We start from the raw sequence: 21,867 nt of genomic DNA, 5'->3' as shown, positions 1-21,867 counted from the left end.
CACTGAGCAGTTTCTAAATAAAGAAAGATGGTGTAGCTCAGACTTTATGGGGTGTACGCAAAGACAGCATGAGAGGCTTGAGGTTTAATGGGGGAAATTGACTGGCCATGCATCCACGTGTAGATGTGTGTGGCTCAGTAAATTTCCTTTTTAGTGTTTCGGTTTTATGACTGCAACACCTGCACCCAATTGCTGTATAAAAGGGGATCTTGGCAGCAAACAAAGAAAAATGAAAGAGAAAGGAAATAAGGCCAGAGGTTAGATTGAAGTTTGAAAGAAGCCATAATTACGAGAAGAGCCAGTGCAAGGAGGAGTGGAGGCAGGCAGCTAGAAAGACAGTTCTAGGAGAGGAGTGTGTGGCTGGTGCTCAAGATGGGACGGAGGGTCACTGCCGCTGAGCGATTTGGGAAGGAATGACCTACTTGCTCATGGAGGGCTCCTACAGAAGGGGGAGGAATGGCAGTGGGGGACAAGACAGTGAGGCTTGGCATGGTGTCTTGTGAGCGCTACTGGACTGGAGGCAAGGACCAGAGCCCAGTTAAATGTTGGCTGTGCCTGCTGGAAGGACATCTCATAAGAGGAAGAGATGCCAGCTTTTAGAAAGCTGCACTGTGGCTCGTGCTTGTTTTAAATGAATGGACAGAGTCCTGCCATGATTTTATCCTCGTTTTTGTGGTATGTGACGTTTTAACCTCTGCTTTGCATCGCATTTGTATGGATTATTTTTTAAGTGAACTGCACTGCACTTTAATATGGTTTTAAAGAAAAGTACTAACACACTTTGCACCACCTCTTGCTGACTGTGTGTCCTCATTGTCAGGAATGTTATCGGTAGTTTCGGTTTCAAGTTGTTCCCAGAAGCTGACAGGGACTGTAGAGCCAACATGGACCTTAACGGAGTTGTGAAAAGTATATACAACACAAACTAAAAAAAGTATTAATTATTAATTTAGAAAACTCCAGAATTACTTCATTTAATATTTGCATACATATATTCAAAGTCATCTTGTAATGTTTTGGTGTAACTAAGTGGTTATAGTTTTAGAATACACAAAAATGGAATAATGTGTTAAATCTACTGAATCATGAAGAAGGTTCAGTGAGAAAAATGTGAACATGTTTTTAATATTAAACTTTAGACTATAAATCAAAATTTTAATGCAAACAATTATAGGTAAGCTTTACTTGCATGCCAATATGCACATTCACACCTTGTCTTGATCATATTCATCCCTTCAAGTCAGGATACTAAAGTATTGTATATTGTTTTATCTCAAGAACTGCTAACTATCCTTAAATCTGTCATTATGCAGATAAACAGTTTTCCATTTAGGTATAATAAAGCTGCTTCACATTAAACAAACATACTAAAAAACATGTGCCACTGCAGTGAAGATCAGATGTTGTTATCCACACCCCACACCATTATGACCACCTACTTTGGTGTGCCATCAATTGCAAGTTCACATTCCAGCATTTCTACAAAATGTTTGCCTGCAATTGTTAAAATTCCACATGAACACCAATATCATGCAACAATCTTCTTCATGTTTTAGCGACTTATAAAACCACAACAACCTTTGACCCAAAAAAAAAAAAAAATGCAAACCTGGAATATACTGTATACTGGCAATATAGTGTCAGCACAGTGGCTAAATGATGACAATGTCCCAGCATTTAAGTGTCATACTACAGTCCTACAATCACACACTTATTTTAAACTTCTCTCTACTTAAAATCACCCAACATTTGTAAAACCTTAAATACAAAAGCATAAGCAGAATCTACTTAAAAGAGCTTCAGAAAGAACACATTTTCATGTTTATAATTAAAAAGCTATTAATCTTAAGGAAAACAAGTTTCATGCATATCCAACAGTCAGGATTAAAAACTGAAGTTAAAATCCTAGTTTGAGAATTTATTCCAACTTTAATAACTCTTACAATCTTGCATAAAAGGGCTTTAAAAACTTAATTGTTCATATCAAATAACAGTCAATTTTTCATTAATGACTGGAAAATCAAATCCTACATTCAGGGACTCATTAATTTATCCATCCATCCATTTTCCAACCCGCTGAATCCAAACACAGGGTCACGGGGGTCTGCTGGAGCCAATCCCAGCCAACACAGGCACAAGGCAGGAACCAATCCCGGGCAGGGTGCCAACCCACCGCAGGACACACACACAAACATACCCACACACCAAGCACACACTAGGGCCAATTTAGAATCGCCAATCCACCTAACCTGCATGTCTTTGGACTGTGGGAGGAAACCAGAGCGCCCGGAGGAAACCCACGCAGACACGGGGAGAACATGCAAACTCCACGCAGGGAGGACCCAGGAAGCGAACCCAGGTCTCCAGATCTCCCAACTGCGAGGCAGCAGCGCTACCCACTACGCCACCGTGCTGCCCAGGTTTAACTATGCAACTTCTAAATAATTCCAGAAGTTGACTAGGTGGAAATTTATTAAGAAGGGGAATATACTGTGATATGAACAATAAGGGAATGGCATGCAAGAAGTTCACCACAAACAGGGAAAAGATGCAGCCATCCAGACAGTGTAAGTAAACAACAAAAACAACAGGGTAGTATGGGACTGGCATTATCCCTATGGTACCTAATGTACCAGATTGTACTGAAAATTGAGGTAAATTGGGTAATCTGGCTAAAGGAACTGTATAGATGTAAAGGGCTATATGGGACTTTTGATCTGCTCCAATCCACTTTCTAAAAGTTTTAGACTTCTACCTGCTCCTGCACAGAACGTAAATTGCATTCTGTGCTGCAACGTATTAAGTTACTAGTTTTTAAAACTAATTAACTGACACTCATCCCTAGTAACAAATTTACAAATTGAAAATCAGTCCTCCAACAAATTTCTGTACAACTTATTATAGGGCTACTCCCATCAATATTTTTCAATGAAGTTTGGGCTGTGGCTTATGGCATGCTGTGCTTCATCAAATGGATCAGAACAAAGCCCCTTTTAACCAACCATTGTGCAGAAGGAGCTTCAAAATGGATGGCCAGTTCTTTCGAACAGTACAGCTTGTTGGTGAACACAGAGACAATACTATTTCAGAAGGGTTGAGTTTTTCCAATATTATTTTAATAATTTAATGTAGGTGTTAATGATCAACTTACAGATATTTTAAACACTCTCTTACACTGTTAGCAGTTCACTTTAAATAAGACTAGTAATGACATGCTGAAGCCCTTAGAAGTATACTTCACCATATCTGTTAGGCAACACAAAATGGTCATTGTCTGCACAAGTACTACAACAAACACATCTAGGTTAAATGACAGCTGTAAAGTGGCTCCCTAAGTTGGATTTGTAAATGAATAGATCCTACAAAAGTACTGGCAGGTCTGAAAAACAATTCTTAACTTCACAGCACCAATTTAGAAAGGGTCAGTTGTTTATATATAAAAAGCAGTGGTGGTAGTTGACCTGTGTGTGATGTGTAATCAAGTTACTGGAATATAATTTCAGCACACACTATATTAACCTTAATGCCTGCATCACTGATTTCCAAAATACTCATTAACGTTTTAGTCGGGCATTCATACGGTTACATTAAGGAACTGGCTTAAATGTATTAATAAAAAAAAAAAAAAGTTAAGATTGTCTGCCAAAAATATAGTAATTTACTTTTCCTAGTGGCTTCTACTTTACTTTTCATTCAATAAAAAAAAATTCATGAGTTGTAGGTGACTTTTTTTGGCTACTCAGTGGGTGTGGCAAAAATAAAATCAGCATACCAGAAATTAAATACAGTAGTTGCAAAGCTTTTGCCCAGTAAGTATCTTGACTAACACTGTTCTCATTCTTTCAAGCTGCCACTGTCACACATTAAAATCTAAATATGTTTAGTAAAGGTCTAAGAATCATGGCACAATTTCATATTTTACCTCTTTATCTAGACTTGGAGAAAACTGCAGTTTGTCAACACTAATCTCTTTAAATCCAACGCTTTATGAAAAGTTTCAGTCTGGTCTTCAACCCAGTCTCAGCACAGAAATAGCCTTGCTTGTGTTGAACATAGTAACTCAATATCCCATGATGTAGAAAAAATGCAATCATAATCCTGTTTTATATAAACACACACACACACACACACACACATCACGTTTGATGGTACAGATCATAAAATATATTCTCAAAACTTTGTGATATAGTATTAATTGTTATGCACTGTTCTTACTTTGTTAACTGCATGCTGCATCCATAAATCTAGGATCTTTACCAATGAGAATGCAGTTGTGAAATACTTCAGCATTATTTTATACTAGACAAAGAGCCCGTTTCGACAACGTAAGATGAAACAGGCACGAGTGGAATAGTAATAAGTATAAGCACCACAAACCTGATATAAGTGTATTGAATGAATGCATAATTAGGCCTCAAGCTGTAGTCGAAATCACCTTTCAGGCCTCTAGAGTTTTAATCGAAGTCGCCTTTCTCTTTGAATTTTCGCGGCCATAAATCCGCTGCCTGCCGCGATGTCGGTCTCATAAGGTTTTTCGGGCAGCTGCGCCAAAGGCGACTGTGCATTCGGCTTCGGACATGTGTAGAAGGCGACGTGCGCAGAAGGCGACTGCGTATTCGGCTTCGGACGGATGTGAGTGAGTGAGGAGACTGGCGAATTATGTATTAAGATGCCTATGGTGCTGATCGGTCTTCAGTGACAAACAATAAAGCAACTGCTTCAGTGAGGAAAAGTATCAGGTGATGAGGTACTGGTCTTCAACTTGGGGTAGGACAGTAAAAACAGTTTAATAGGTGATAATTCAGGAATTTAAGAAACAGACAATTCAGTCTTAAGGCTTAATTAAAAACACAGTCTGCTTTCCTTTACTCAAAAATTACAACTCTTAATATTGATAATATTATGCTTTTTAAATTAATTTGTTTCCAAAAAACAAGTTGTACTATTTTGTTAAACTGTCCAAAAATCACCTACTTACTACTCGGCAGGAAATTGAAAAGATGGCAGAAATAGTTAGAAAATGTGACTGTATGTCTCCAATTTAAAAACTGTCATCTTAATTTCCTGGCAAGTTCAGAACAGATTTGAAATAAAAATCAGTTAATTTTTTTCAGAACTTGGCAAGAACTCATTTGTAAAGTAAACATGCTGTGCCCATTCTCTGCCATTTTTTTTTAAAAAAGAGCTTGCTTTCGATTTCTCTAAAAAGAATAATTTTAGATGTGGCTCTGTAACTACATTATATACTGGTAGTACGACATAGTGGTTAAACTCCAATTCAAACCCTGAGGTTGTAGGTTTAGATCCTGCTAATGACATTGAGTGACCGGTCACTTCACCTGCCTGTTTCAACTGGAAAAAAAATAAAGGAAATACATTTAAGAAATGCAATTCGTTGTAAGTCACCTTGAATAAAGGCAGCAGTCAAATAAGTAATAAAAATGAGACTCTTTGCTGAGTGGGGGCTGATTTCCAGTTTTCATGGAATATCTTTAGAACACAGCAGGGACAATACGAAGTTCTTTTCAAATGACTGAATTGCATTTTATTTCTTAAACTAAAAAAAAGTAACCCTCAAAATCCCAAAAACAGAAAAATAAAACCGCTGGCTGGTGAGAACAAGGACTACGTAGAAGACAACTAATTGAGTCAGAGTGGAGCTGGCAGTTTAAAAATACTGAAAAATCAAGCTAAATAAAAACTCCTTCACTGCATCTGATGAGAAACTTCCATGTTCACACCTCTTCTTGAAACATCCCAAACTATACCAAAATGTCTCTACTGTCCAGCAAAGGACAATTACTTGCACAAAACGATAAGTTAGGTTGTGGTTTTCAAAGCCGACAGAAGCATTTATAACAGAGACATGGGTTTTCCAGATTTGCCTGACAATTGATGTTTAGCCAACTATCACCACAAGCAGGTCAACAGGGGCCACATCATTTTGGCTGTTAATTTATTATAATTAACAGCAGCAGTTGAACAAATGGTCAAACAAAACTAAGTACCATGGTAGCAGAGCAAGGATTCTTGTTGAAAAAATAGAAACCTTTTCATTTGCTCACCTAAATTTTATGCTTTTTGACCACTACAGTTGTTTGGGGGTAGGAAGAAAAAAATTAGTAAGATACAGGCAATAAATAAAATGTATAAATAAAAGCTTGAGAACGTGTCACCTGTTTAAGAAAATATCAGTATTTCACACTCTGAAAACGAATTTAAATCCAAAGGAAAAGAACACATGAATGATTGTGTTAACTGAGAACTTCAGATACTCTCTCTAAAATACCCTCCTGCACTACAATAAAAAGCAGTGTTATGCATAATATGTGCATATACTTCAGATGAAAAAGGGAAGCTCCTAAGAGAATGATCACAAGTTCCTACCTCGATATTTTTATAAGAAACAATAAAAGGCTTGTGCTGTATTAGTCAAATTTGCCAGCAGCAGAGTAATGACAGCACCCTTATTCTCCATTGCAAGCTACTTCTATTAATATTGAGTAAACCTGTGCATATAAAGAATGTACGACTATCTCCAATTTTGATGCATGCTCTTTGACAAAAACTATCCCTGCTTCCTAGCCCTGTGCACTTTTCCATGCACCTGCTCAACATTGTTAATCTGCCATTTAAAGATACATTTACCCCACTCTCACAAACATGGATGAAATACTCCAATTTGTAAAACTAGCTGCCTATACATTTAAGTTTGCACATTCGCATTAGGAGAGTGTAATTATAGTTTTATTCATTTTTAAAAATTTGATGTTGTAGATAATGTATGACAAAACAATAAGATTAATCCTGTTTTTCCATGATTAAATACCTGCCAGAACATTAACTACGCCAACAGTTTCTTAGGTAAAGGCCATCATTAAGTCTTAGCATAAGAACTGAAACACAATGTAGAAGTGTAGAGTTAATTAACAAGTTACTTTATTAATAACAAAAGCTTAGTGTTTTTCTAAATAAACATTTAAACTTTATTGCCTCAAAACCATCCAAAGTAAAATGAAGTTATGAATCAAAGTTTTCCAAATTCCCTTCTACGCCCACACCAGGTTGAGTGGAGAAGCAGCTCAATAAATTCTAAGCATGAATAAATCCCTTTTCTGTACTTTCAGTGAAAAATCAACTTAAGGCTATTTATGCCATTTGTTCTTCTATCATGTGGTCTTCCACAGTAAACAATTAACCATGCTATTAACTATAAACAGTCTGTGCCTTTATGTCATGTGTTTGCATGTTTATGAGCCATTTTAAAATAATACAACAAATAACCTTTGACAGTCAGTAACTGCAGTGTTTTATTTATTCAGGAACATTATGTGAATATACCTTTCATGTGCAAATGTCAGATTCCGTTTTCTCTTCATACATTTTAGTTCTACAAAAATGTCAAAAGAATCACCAAGGCTTCCACTATTGGCTCCTGACCCTGTGTCTCTTGACTGAAATTAGCAGGTTAAAAAAAATCAACTGTCCTATTAAACCTAACAGATTTGATGTGCACCAATGATAATATTCAGAACTAGAATATTTTCATTCTCAAATTTATGACTGAGCTACGAGAAGCAATGTTGTGCAAAGTACAGTATAAGGCAGTTGTCTTGTGGTTCTCTACCAGTTGACAAAATCATTTTAAAATATAAGCAGGTCTTGCACCACATTACTTTCCCTAAATAACCTGCTAAAGTATCACATACCATAAAAGATAAAACTATATCCTCCACACCACTGCAAGCATGTGTGGGCATCAGGAATGGCAAAAGAATTGGTGGTTTTGTTGTTAAATGTCCCAGCTAGTAGGCAAGATTGTCAGTTAACTAAAACGACTAATAAAACTAATAAGGTAAATGAAGCAAAAGCAATATTAAAAACTAAACTGAAAATAAAACTGCATACTCAAAAACCTAAATTAAAATGGGCTTTTTTGTAAATAAACTAAATTATTGTTACATTAACAATCCTTTTTCATTACCTGGAAATGTAATACATGGCCCAAAACCTACTCAGCCTAATGGTTCTCAGCAAGAATGTGTTTTTAAACACTGAAACACAATAATAAAATAATTGTAAATGGAAAAGTACTATTTGAAGTACTTATAGTACTGACAATGGAAGTGAAAAAAGAAGGAATAATTAAGAGAAAAAACAAAATGATTTTAAAGCACATTTAAAGTTCTTTCACAAAGACATACATAGAGAGGCTGAAAACTACAACATGCTGGTTATGTAGAAACAAAACAATAAAGAAATAAGCCTGATGAATACACAACAACAGTAAACACAGCTTGTGCTAAATGGGCAAGTAACACTGGCCAACCTTGACCCCAGAGATAACTCATGGAAAATATAAAGTCTCAGTCTTTAACAATAGGATTTTGACTTTCATAAAATGTACAGTACTGCTTAAAATTCTGTCTAAAAATTCAAACATTTTATCACTGCCATGTGAATTACTGAGTACAAAATTAAACCAAGGATATTTTTTAATGGCGGCACGGTGGCGCAGTGGGTAGCGCTGCTGCCTCGCAGTTGGGAGATCTGGGGACCCGGGTTCACTTCCCGGGTCCTCCCTGTGTGGAGTTTGCATGTTCTCCCCGTGTCTGCGTGGGTTTCCTCCGGGCGCTCCAGTTTCCTCCCACAGTCCAAGGACATGCAGGTTAGGTGGATTGGCGATTCTAAATTGGCCCTAGTGTGTGCTTGGTGTGTGGGTGTGTTTGTGTGTGTCCTGCGGTGGGTTGGCACCCTGCCCGGGATTGGTTCCCTGCCTTGTGCCCTGTGTTGGCTGGGATTGGCTCCAGCAGACCCCCGTGACCCTGTGTTCGGATTCAGCGGGTTGGAAAATGGATGGATGGATATTTTTTAATAACATTTCTCACCATTCCATGCATCAGTCACCTTAAGTGAATTGTGGCATGTGACTGAAAACAAGGTTGCTTCAGATTTTTCACACCTATACAAAAGGTGTGTTGCATAGTGCAAGGTTCATCCAATAAATTTAAAGCATGGCACAATAAAAACAGGATCATAGTACAACAATTATATTAAAAAATAAATAAATAAATAAAAAAAAAAAAAAAAAAAAAAAAACACCATAGGCAGTATGACCCTTTGGAAAACTCAAGTTACTTAATAAACTTAACTCACTTCAAGATAGGATGCAGTTTGTAAACAACATCTATAGATTGCAGTTCAAGTGATTATTGACTGGGTTGCCCAGTAATCTCACTTTCAATAGTAGGGAAACTTAGTAACAGGAGTGTACGAAAAGAAACACAGACAAGTGGAATTGTGTCAGGAGTGAGCGCAGGTGCATAAAGATGTGTAGTAGGCTTGCATATTTATTAATAACTTTTTATATGTTCTTGTTCACTAATCCAGTTGGCTCACTGTGATTCTTCTCCACCTGCCCGAGTATGGCAAAGTTAAACACTACAGTTCCTACAGGCAAGAAAGTTGGATGGTGTGCACCAAGGTTGGTGTTTCCAAGTCTGTTCTTCATAAACCCAAGTTTATGTCATAGTACAAACATCAGGCAGATGCCTGGCTGTTATAAATAACTATCTATATAAATGGACTAATGCATCTGAGCTGTTTAGTTTGCTTGGATAGGATGACCATCAAATTTACAGACTCCCTTGATTCAAGCTTATGACGATTGGAAACTTGTACCCGTGGTCTGTGAACAATCATGCTTCCTAACATAACACTTTACCTACATTAATCAACTGCTAGCTACCTAAATTAACCCATTCATAACAAAACAGCACTAGCAACATTATGGGACAAATTTAACAAGCTATGCTATCCATTAAGTAGATTCCATCAGTATTTCTATCACAAAACATAACCTCTGCTTTTCAATGGTTGCTAGACTGACCTGTTTAATGGTCAGTAGATGGTTTTACAACATAGCGATCCAGTTTATGAACATGTACGCTTGCATAGTCAGCACATGTACAAAAAAGCTTAGCATTAGATGAAATCAGTGCGAGTCAAAGACAAGTTTCAGTAGGTCACAGTGATAAATATTTTCAGTTTTACACCAGTCTAACAATCGTACTGAAAGGGTTTAAGTCATACACACAGCCAATAAGGCCAAACGAAAATGTAAATGAATTAAATATAGATGGAGAAAAATTTAAAGAAGCATCCCACAAATGGTAGAAAGGAATAATTTTAAGCTAAAACAGAAGCTACCATGATTAATCATGAAGCACATGTTCCACCAGCTAGACCACAAAGGACCATTATCACAAGACAAACTAAAATTATCACCAGAACCACCGGCCTCAAGCATGAAACATTCAATGAATGCAGCCAGTAAATACAATAAAAATTAAACTACATTAATTACTGTAGTAAACCGAAATAAAACTAGGAAGTTAGCAATTTCATGCATAGGATACATAATGTAGGAATATATACATGAGGTGTAAAATGACACCACTAAAATAATTTGACGACACTTCTCTTTGATAATTCTCCATCATGTTGAAAACATAGCCATTTTATATAAAAAAAAGTAGTAACCCTTTTCATTTTATATAATAAAAACATCACATCTTCCTTCATAAATCACAGAAGCCAATAATGTTAGTCAAGTATACAGTATGACAAAGAATCCTAAATACACAAAGTAATATTGTAGTCAATAGCACAGGGAAAAAAATCTGATTTTCAAAATACTAAGAATTTACATGTACAATTTTGGAGGTTCTGTCCAAATCATTTCTCAAGTGCTGCAGGAATATATGTTTTAGACTACATTTTAAAACACATTCACAACAGCTGGCCCTGATCAAAAATGTTTTGTCTCACTGTAGCATTTCAACTGCAAAGGCAACAGAGATGGGCTTTGTTTTAAGGACCCTAAATTTGCAAATTACCACTTTAAAAGTGTGCAAACCGAACAAATAAGCAAACTAAAGAAACACCAACAGAATATTTCCATAACGTAACACCTTTGATATTATAGGTTTATTAGAATACACTGCTGCCTGGAGTTATAGACTGCAAGCAGCATTCATAGAAGCAATCCTAAAATCATTGGCAACACTACAAACAAGTTTTAAATTTTGTGGATATATGACCAAAGTAATTCAACTACAAAAAGCACTTTTTAGAACACGTTTACATATATTATTCATAGTTCAACACTAACCCTACCCAGTGTACTTTAACAAATACTAACACATTGCATTTAATAAACGTATGTAATTTCAGACATCTTTGAAATTAAAATATTCTGATCCAACAAAAAAAGAACGTTATAATAAACCAATTATGGCTTATTACAAGTGTTCTGCATAACTTGTAGGAAATCTAGTAACTTCTAAAATTCAAATGTTCTAAGTACATTGTCTTCGGTGGTCAAAGCAAAGAAGTACCTCAAATTAAAGTCCACCATATAAAAACCACATGGTTAAAAAATTTAAACAATTTTTAAAAGGAATAAAATGTTGATTGGGGCTTAACGGTGGCGCAGTGGTAGCGCTGCTGCCTTGCAGTTAGGAGACCTGGGTTCGCTTCCCAGGTCCTCCCTGCGTGGAGTTTGCATGTTCTCCCCGTGTCTGTGTGGTTTCCTCCGGGTGCTCTGGTTTCCTCCTACAGTCCAAAGACATGCAGGTTAGGTGCACTGGCAATTCTACATTGTCCCTAGTGTGTGCTTGGTGTGCGTGTGCCCTGCGGTGAGCTGGCGCACTGCCTGGGGTTTGGTTCCTGCCTTGCGCCCTGTGTTAGCTGGGATTGGCTCCAGCAGACCCCCGTGACCCTGTAGTTACGATACAGCGGGTTGGATGATGGATGGTTAAAATGTAGATTTTCAAAAACAAGGGCGGCACAGTGGTAGAGTTGCTGCCTCTCAGCTGCTGCATGGAGTCTGCATGTCTGACTTTCCTCTAAGTGCTCCAGTTTCCTTCTATAGTCCAAAGACATGTAGGATAGGCAGATTGGAGACGCTAAATTGGCCCTATTGGTTGAGTGCATGTGCGTTTCACTGTGATGGACTGGTGACCCATCCATTTCTGCCTTGCACCCTATGCTTGCTGGAATAGGCTCCAGCCCTCTGCAATTCTGCTCAGGATTAATCAGGTTTAGAAAATGGTGCAATATTTAAAAAAAATAGATAATTTTCCACCAGATGAGCAAACTTAAAAGATTTTCACTAAATGCTTGTAAAAGTTTTAGAAGTGTGGTAGTGTCAAACAAAACACATCGTCTACAAGTTGCAATATAAAAGACACTTGAAAGGAGAGCTTGAAATAACGAGCAAATTATGGGTGACCCAACTACACGACGAGTGTAAAGTTTGAATGCTTCTTTAATTGGACAGGTAAACAGCCACTTGTTTACTGGGGCATCAAACAGTATTTTAGTATATTTTCTGAAGTGGTAAGAAATTACCAGTTTGCAAGCTGTATTAAATACAGAAAGAATTGTCCTGAATTGCTATGCATGGAGGAGATTAAAAGAGAAACTGCAGCAATTAAACCAAAATGTTTCCTTTTGCATTAAAGGGAACTTGGAGCAAAGATGAAGCCACCTTTGTCTAAACCACCAATTTTCCCCTTATGTTTTAAAAATGCAATTGTCATGTTCCAGTGTTCAATATGTACAAAACATATTTTTGAATTTCTTACTATGCAAGCATGATGTGTTTACATTTTTTACCAGCATGTTAAGTATCTGTAACAAAACCTTACTCAAAAAAACAAGGTCTACACAATCATCAATGATGCTCATAACAAGAAGCAAATCTCTGATTGGTAAGAGATGCTAGAGGACAACATATTACTATCATATTAAAAAAAACAACATATTAAAAACATACACACACTACATATGTGAGGCGACAAGCACACCACTTCAATTACTGCCAACAAAGACTGCTAAGTAAACACCTAGAAACAGACATATTATGCATGCAGTTTTAAACTGCTATGGTACATCAAGTGTACTGGCATACACTCAGGCTATGCCAAAAGTCTTTGGACTTGATCACTACAATAAGAGGCAGATTTACCACCTTCTGCCAACCAAAATATGTGCATAGGTCACATATAGGTCTAAATATGTACAGTAGCTCAACACCTTAGTTCACTTACCTCAAAGGACTCTGACAAGGCAAATTCTTAACACAAACATAATTAGCACAGAGTGTGTTGGAACAAAGTGTGACAAATCCTCATTATTTGATTTTATGATACATTATTAAAAGCAAAATATTTAAACTATAATCCAGGGAATAAAGTCAAATTCATCTTAAAAATATTGGCTTCTGTTGAGAAAATGTATGCAGTTTTGTTTCAGAATAACCAAAAATGGTGCTCAATTATAATGACGAATCAAAGTTATGACGCATACTCATTACAAGTAAATGCAAGTAGGTACACATTTGTGACACAAGATGGGCCAAACCCCTGTTAAATAATAGTCTTCTTAATGTATGCATTGCTAGATGGAAAAGCTCAAGAACACTGACCTTTACCTGAATTAAAAAAAGATTAGGATAAAGTAAAAACCAATACCCAAGTTGTAAACTGGACCTCTGTAGAAATGTTCATAATTACAAATTAAAAACACCACCCAAAAAAACATCAATTTCCAAACAAGCATAGAACTGCCAAGGGAAAAAAGGGACCCATATGGACATTCTTGTCTTTGTAGAAGGCCATTACTTACCGTTCATTAAGTACAGCTGTATAAACATAAAACCATCAACATCCTCTGCTTACTCTGATTAAATGTAAATATATCTATATACTGTATATCTATAATGTATATATCTATCCGTCTATATCTATATACGAGGGCAATCCCAAAAGTAAGGTCTCCAATTTTTTTTAGAAATACAAACAACTGTTTATTTTCTATAATGTTTACATCATTTTAAAGTTTAAAGACTTACTGTATTTGTTTTTCTACATAATCGCCATTTCGGTCGATGCATTTTTGTAGACGCTGTGGTAGTTTTAGAATGCCCATGTCATACCAGCTCGCCGCCATGTCCTTCAGGAAGTGTTGAACTTCATCTTTCACCTCTTCGTCGGAGCAGAATCGCCTTCCGGACAAATGTTCTTTCAACTTAGGGAACAGGTGGTAGTCACTGGGTGCCAAGTCCGGACTATAGGGTGGGTGGGTGATGAAGTTCCAACCACCGATCTTTACACGTTTTCCTCAACCTTCGTGACTGTCTCATCGGAAATTGACGGTCTCCCGCGCGAACTTCACACTTGGTGGTAGCGTTCAACGGGAGCTCCATTTTCAAGGGCTGCCAAACCAAGATTGAGCATCCCAGCGAAGCCGCACATGCTTGTTTGGGAGTGGAGGAAGCACCAATCACAACAGTGTGGCCAACAGCCGTACGTACAGTTTCTCTATGTCCCCACCGCTTTGGAGACCTTACTTTTTGGATTGCCCTGGTACACACAAACCTCTCTCTCTATATCTATATCATGCACTACAATTTACAGAATTGTTTTCCTTCTTTTTTCATTATTTACCACCAACACCTATATCATCTTTGTCAAGCTGTTATTTACAGTTTCAATCTTGAGATTACTTTGAATTCTGCGTACATGTAAATAATATGTTGGTAAACTTGAGATGCAGGAGTGTTAAAAAAAAAAAAAAAAAGCACACACAAACAAACGAATAGTAACCTAACTTTGACATAAAGGGAACTAGACCTGTTAGTATTAAATGGGCATTAATGGTTTGAAGCTCAACAGTTGTATAATGCAGCAGAATACCAACAGTTTTTCTGCTTTAGATCTCTTTCTACTTCCAGAATGTCAAATTGATGTCTTTACTATTATTCAGTAAACGGCATGAAACTTTTATACATAAGTAAACAAGGTGCACTAAGTAAACATGGCACACATTTTATTATGTAACAAATGCATATTTAACTGGACACACACAATGCCATGTAACTGATCTGTTAAATGGTAAATCGAAAGAATAGTGTAAGAAAGTTACTATATCCATAAAAAGGAAATGCTGGCACTACCAGGCCTCTTTTCCTGCACTTGCCCATGAAGCGAAGTGCTCAAAATGATTAAATTATGTATCGCAAGGACAGTTACTAGACAGTTTTACAATGTAATCCAAGAAATATTTTCAATCCAAACCTACCATCTGCATCCACTTCATTGATCATGTCCTGTAGCTCTGCCTCTGTTGGGTTTTGGCCAAGTGATCTCATTACTGTACCCAACTCTTTCGTTGTAATGGTACCATCTCCGTCCTTGTCAAATAAGGAGAAAGCTTCCTTGAATTCTGTAGAAAATGGACAAGATGCTGAATTTTTAGAATATGCATTATAAAACATTATTTAAAAAGAACATTAAAATTATAAAGTATGCCTGAACACAGTTATACAAGAAAGTAGAGGAGGTGTTGCACACTTGTTGGGAATATTTCACTTAAATAAAATAAAGCCTGTAACATACAAAACTAAACACTGTTCATTTCATATGCATATATTCAGCTTTATACAGTAGGAAAAATAGAGCACAGACATGTTGACCTTAATAAATCAGTCAGTGAAGATTTTGTAAAGTACAGGTAGGGTAAGAAACTTTTGGCTGGATTATTTCAAGTTAGCAATAACATAGTAAAGATGCAGAACATGTAACATAATTAACCTTGGGAAAGGTAATTTTGGAATGTTTTCATTCTATACACAAATTAAAAAAAAAATTACACCAATCATACAAGACCCAAGATTAACTGTCAATGTACAGCTGCACTTAACATCTCTAAAGCAATCATGTTCATAAAGAAAGGGTTTATAGTCCACTGGCTGCTTACTCACCTCCTTTATAAACAGCACTGGGAAATAATACAATTATAAGAACAATTTTAAATTCCACAATAGCAATAGCTTGGCTGATCATTTTTCAAAACAATCCTTTGGTGATCCTTGGTCTACTTAGTTTTTTTTGGGGGTGGGGTCGAATGTGCTCCCGTCCACATTCTAAAAGTATTATCCCATGCCTGCCTGCATGACCACAGAAACAATTTCAGTCCCAGCACCATAACAACGTTTCATGCACTAAAATATTAATTCTGGTTCGGCAGGTCTGACAGGACTCTCATTTGCACGCATGTCTCCAGGGATCAATCAAGCAATGCATAAAATTAATAAAACCTTTTCCAGAGACTATCATGTAATCATATGGTTGAGTATCTTGACAGATATCTACACTTTTAAGTTTACTTATTGTGTTTATTGCGAATATCAGCCTAGTTTGTCATTTGAAAATAACTGATGCCTTACACCTGAGGTACCAGAGTTAAGGGAATGTAGCACAGAAAATTTTTTAAACAGATAACACAGCAAGAAGGCTAACTTTCCCTGAAATAACTACTTAAAATGACTGACGTACTAGATTTTCATTTTGTTATTTTAATGGGTTTGAAAAAAACCAGAGAGATTTTTAAGTGCTTTTCCAACACTGGCAACACTCTTTTTTCACGACCTCCACCAACAAGCTGTTGAAAGTAGTGTGCTCTGCTGTCTGCATCCTTATTTTCTGACATGCTGACAAACATGGCCTAAAACAGCATATTTTATCTTAAAAACTATTATTCAGCTTTAATGACTACTGAAAAAAGTGCAATGTACATATTATTACACCTTTAAAATTCTTCCTAGCAAGTGATGGTGGGGGAAAGAGGTGTAACAGCAAACACACATGGAATCAGACTCATTCTGGTTACTGGTGCTAATACTAATCATGTATTTTAGTATGTATAGGCTTCTCTTCTAGCAATTCTGAACACAACTATATTAAAAAGAAAGAAAGTGTACAAGTAAACTTGCAATGGGTTGATTTATAAGCAAAATCCAAAACTCTTGTCAGGACTTACCAGCAATCTGTTCCTCAGTCAGCTGGTCAGCCTGTAAAATAAAAACATTAAAAAAAACTTTATTTCTTTATGCCATATCCCAGCTTCAAGATGAACATTTTAACTGCAACATATCTTTGGGAAACGACAGACAACATAGCAATACAAAATGTACAAAAAAATACTAACTTAAACATGGTTATGAATGATTATGATGATGATAAATAGTATGATTATGATCAATGATGATGAATAGTATGTCTTACTCTTCATAGAGTATCGGTTTATATAATCTTTACATTGATCATAGAAGGCAAGCACTAAGTGCAGAGGCATACACTACTGGGTTAAGCACACAAAATACTAGATAAGGAATTTGTTCCAACTTAAAGTGTCAAAAGCAGGTTCCTACAGGGATCACTTCTGCAGTCATTGCTTTTTTAAAATGTATATAAATGATTTAGATAAAACTGTGGGAAGCGCCGGTGTGCAGTGGTCAGAACTACTTCCTCACAGCTCCAGAATACTAGGTTTGACTCCCAAGAATCTGTCACTGCTTTTCTCCTAAATCACAAAAACAGAAGTTACATTAATGGGAAAATCCAAATTCAAGAAGTACAAGTGAGTGTCCTGTTATGTAAATAGTTCTCCATTGGGGGTTTATTCATGAGGCCGAGGTTGTAGACCCTTGACGGTACAAGAAATTTATAGATACGTTAATCTGAAAATAAATTAAATTTAGAATTTTAGGAACCTTGGGCAACTTGCCACAAATGAAAGCTACTCTACAAATTATTGTTGCACATGGAATGCATTTTCTATTTAACTATAAAATGGGTAGGTCAGGAGCTAGTTTAAATTTTGAGAGAAATGTAGTCTTTGTGGAATTATAAGTAAGCAAAAGTGTACACAACTTAACTAATTTCATACTGCATATTTGTTACTCCAAAGTTATAATGCATCTGTCAGGTCACATATGAAAACACTGTTTGCGATTTTGTTCATCTCATTATTAGAAGTACAAAGAAGAAACAGAGTCTGTGGAGATTTTACAGACTTGTTCCAGGGCTGCAGAGCACCACTTAAAGCTCAAGAGAGTATTTTCATGTTAAGCAACCCAAGATTAGAAGCAAAAGGACATTTTTAAAAATGTAATTAAGATCAATGCAAGTTTTCACTTGAAAAAACATGTATTGAGCAAAGGGCATGGACTGAATTTGGTTTAAAGATAAATTGTTCTGCTAATGTGCTCCCTAGGACAGAAGAAGGCAGATGAACGGAACAAGACACTGTGTGGCATATACACCTTGTGGACCTTCAACTTGACTTGGAAATGTATGGTGAAAAGGACTTGAAAACATTGGGCTAAGTTAAATGTTCTGATATCACCCTAAATCTTTATATATTATATGGTTGCCTATAATTTAAATGTACTCTGTGAATTTTTGAATGATTGACCTCTTTAAGAGAAAAAATAAGATTAGAAAAATCCATGAAATCAAACCATCTAAAGCAGGGGTAGGCAACGTCGGTCCTGGTGAGCCGCAGTATGTGCAGGTTTTTGTTCCAACCCAGTTCCTTAACGAGAACTCAATTATTGCTGATGAAGCACATATTGCTTAAGTGACATTTTGATGCTTCATTTTAGTGGTCTCGCTTGTTAAGGTTCTCCAACCTTAATTGCTTATTTCAATCTTAAACTGCTGCATTCAGTGTTTTAATTGCTCCTTATTAGCAATAAGATGTAAAAGACAAAGCAGCCAGCAGTTCTCCAGCTAGCTTTTTTCCAGTTACATCTGTGTGTGTTCATCATGCACTGTTTGATTTAATAAAACACTTGATAGAAAAATGTGACAGACTGAAAATGATCTGTTTTAGGCTTCATATCATTTGGATATCATCTTTGGAAAGGAAAAAAATCTACGATATAAGAGCCTTACATTGCACAGACTAACAAGCCATAAAATTAAATAAGGTCTGAGATTGGCAATGATTGGTTTCTAATTAAGCAATTGGGTTGGAATGAAAACCTGTAGCCACTGCGGCTCACCAGGACTGACACTGCCTACCCCTGATCTAAAGCATACCTTTCCAATGCATAAATGCTAACCTTTTACACAGTGTTTAGTCTATTTATGATTCAGCCTTTCCAAAATACATGCTTGCCCAGCATATACTTGATGGTACAGCCCAAATTAAGACCATTAACACATTACAGTATTACAGAATCATTGTGCATGTTTTTTTCCTTTAGTGAAGTATTTGTGCCGTTTGCCAATACAACATGTATTAATGAGAGAACAAGACTGCAACAATTTTCCATTTTCAGATAAAAACAAATTTACAAATCTTAATTGATACATTCATCGCTTACTGAATAAACATAGGCAATGTGGATATTACTCTATAAACAGAAAGAGTTTGACAAGCAGATTCACTGAAGTAGACATGCTTCCATTTGGCCTTGGGCTCTTGACATGTAAAGGGTGTAAATCTAGAATGACTATATGTGGACTGGTGGAATGACAAGTATGGAGATACCTCCGTGTGCATCCAGCTGGAGAAGTGATTAACTTACAAGACAGTAATTACTACTAAATAACCAATATCACATTTTGTCACATATAAGTCATACATACAGTACACCGTGTAGTGAAATGTTTATACATTCAGGTGCACTTGGGTATCAGGTTGAAACTGTGTCTACTACTTCATTACGTTTGACTGGATATGCAAAGATAAATCCCAGTGATCTCTAAATAATAAGAGAAAATCTGAAAGGGTGGAGTTATCAAACCCTGCACCATGCATTGCCTATTTCCATGTTAAGACAAGTTGTTTAGCCATTTCATTATGTTGTAAGACCTTTCAAATATACAACAGCAAAAGAAATACAAGGAAAGAAACTTAAAGCCATATAATTTAAAATGTAACGTAACATTCCTCCTTTATAAATGTGTGTGCTAACGTTCACACCAAGGTGTTTTGAATCAGTGGAAAACACACGCCTAGCAACCCAACAAATAACCTACTCGGACAAGAGCATTGAGTAAGAAATAGCATGTTGCCAGGTTATCATTATTAACAGGCACATGCGGGACTGCAAGGAAAAGATGACAAAAGAGGTGGTGGGTATTAGACAATCCCATTTAATACTAGATTTGAGGTAATCTAAAACACATGCACCAGGTACAAATTATAGCGCCGTGCTTATTAAAATTACAGAAAGCAGACAGGATTGCAACCTGCAGCATTCATTTCATATCAAATGTCGTTTTTTTTTTAAATCAATATGTATTTTAATTAGGTAAGGCTTCTGGATAAAAAAAAGATATAAGACATATTGAGTGAATAAAATCTGAATCGGATGAACAAGAAATTGTTGAGCAGTTTTTAACATCATGCCCACAACATCTATAATATTCCATGTCTATAATCTAACCCTCTGTAAAGTGTAATCAAATAGATGTAAAGGTCTTTATAAAACATGGTCCCAATATCTTTCAAGTTACTCACTTCCAAGTTTAAAAAAAGAAAAAAAGAAAGAAAAAAACGGGGTCGTGGCAAGATGGAATATAAGGGAACATACACCCTTCAGGATTTGGATAGCTGGACAAACAATACTGCAACATTTAATTAAACTGCCCATACTTGGTGACGCGAGGGACCGTTCGAAACTCTGCAGCCAGCGCTTCTGAAAGATCGAATACTGCGCTGCGCTTACGATTCAAGTCAATTCCTTAGGTACATATGAATAAAAGAATGTTGGTATATTGAAAAAATAATTAATTGGCAGCAAGACGAACAAAGGGGAAATTTTAAGAAACATCTATCAGCTAACGAAAGCAGTAGTATACTTAGAAATTATTCTGCCTGGTTTTATTACATTCTTTAACCCGCTGCCCCTTAGTAAACCAGTGCCATCAATTTAATTGATAATGTAACCCATTCGAGAAAACACCTAAGACGGACCCCACCCACCCACAGTTGACTAGTTTCGCCCCTCCTTGGTAATCTAACCAAAATGCAAATCTTTTGAGTGCAACCAGCTTTCATACTGCGTGGCTCGGCGCTGTCCGCCTCTAGGAAACGCTCACCGGATATCATCTGACAAACCAAACCGCTCTACTCTACAAAGTGGCTCAAAGCAATTTACTACGTATTTTTATTTTCAATACTAATTGATTCCATCTTATTACCTATGTATTCTACTCTATCTTATCGGTAAAAAAAAAAAATCAAATGCAAAATGAATTAGAAACACTAGCCCATGGCACGCTGCACCAGCACTCCTCCAGTCAGTAATCGGCTGGTCACTACCTTGCGCGTCTAACAGCCATACACGTTTTAAAACTCCACAGGCTATAGGCACCCATACGTATTAGAAGAACAAATTCGGACAATCCAGAAACGCCCATTTTTTCAATTACACTAAGATAACAGAAGAGCCATTTTCAGAAGGCGTTGCAAATGAAAAAACAACACCCGGCATCTTAACTGGAAAAAGAAACCCAGCATTACATCGCTTGTAGTCGTTCGACACTGCACCAAAGTAAAAGAGAATGCCGCCTTTGGTTATACGTACCATGTCTGTCGGTTATTGATAGGTTTCCTGGACTAGCTAATTCACGTTCTCACTCACACAGCCGCCTGGTATCACAGCGAATCCTGTAAACCTTCGCCTATAACTCCAGTCAGCAGTGACGGGTTGAGCTCATCTGCCTATGCCTATATAACTGCGTATTCCTCCGCCGCGCGGGCCTGTCACTTAGCGGCTTCCTTACTGCAGGGCCAACATTTTCCCCGCCTCTTTCCACACCAGGAGGCGGGGATTGATGCGCGCGCCAGACGCAGATATAAGCGCGTGCTTTGCGGCGTTGCGGCTGCGCTTTAGTTCTGCTTATCCAGAATTTATGTTCCGATCCACCCCCAACCCCCTTTACCCATTCATTTCTAGTTTTGCGTTATTCAGCACATACAGCCATTCAATTCAGCAGTAAT

The 21,867-nt window shown here is 36.9% G+C and overlaps 1 protein-coding gene across 1 annotated transcript in view; it reads right to left on the bottom strand.

The window, feature by feature from the left end:
- calm1a (calmodulin 1a) overlaps positions 1–21,617 on the bottom strand; it is a 32,130-nt gene extending 10,513 nt beyond the window's left edge. The window contains exons 1-3 of the mRNA XM_028821313.2: positions 21,452–21,617; positions 16,888–16,918; positions 15,148–15,291 (exon numbers count right to left, since the gene is read on the bottom strand). Coding sequence (XP_028677146.1) covers positions 15,148–15,291; positions 16,888–16,918; positions 21,452–21,454 — 178 coding nt within the window. The 5' untranslated portion in view covers positions 21,455–21,617. The remainder of the gene's footprint in view (positions 1–15,147; positions 15,292–16,887; positions 16,919–21,451) is intronic.
- Positions 21,618–21,867: the final 250 nt, after the last annotated feature.

The sequence above is a fragment of the Erpetoichthys calabaricus genome, chromosome 16 (assembly GCF_900747795.2).
Source record: "Erpetoichthys calabaricus chromosome 16, fErpCal1.3, whole genome shotgun sequence".
Lineage (NCBI taxonomy): Eukaryota > Metazoa > Chordata > Cladistia > Polypteriformes > Polypteridae > Erpetoichthys > Erpetoichthys calabaricus.
The sequence above is the reverse complement of the archived record's forward strand: the minus strand, read 5'-3'. Positions and strand labels throughout refer to the sequence as shown.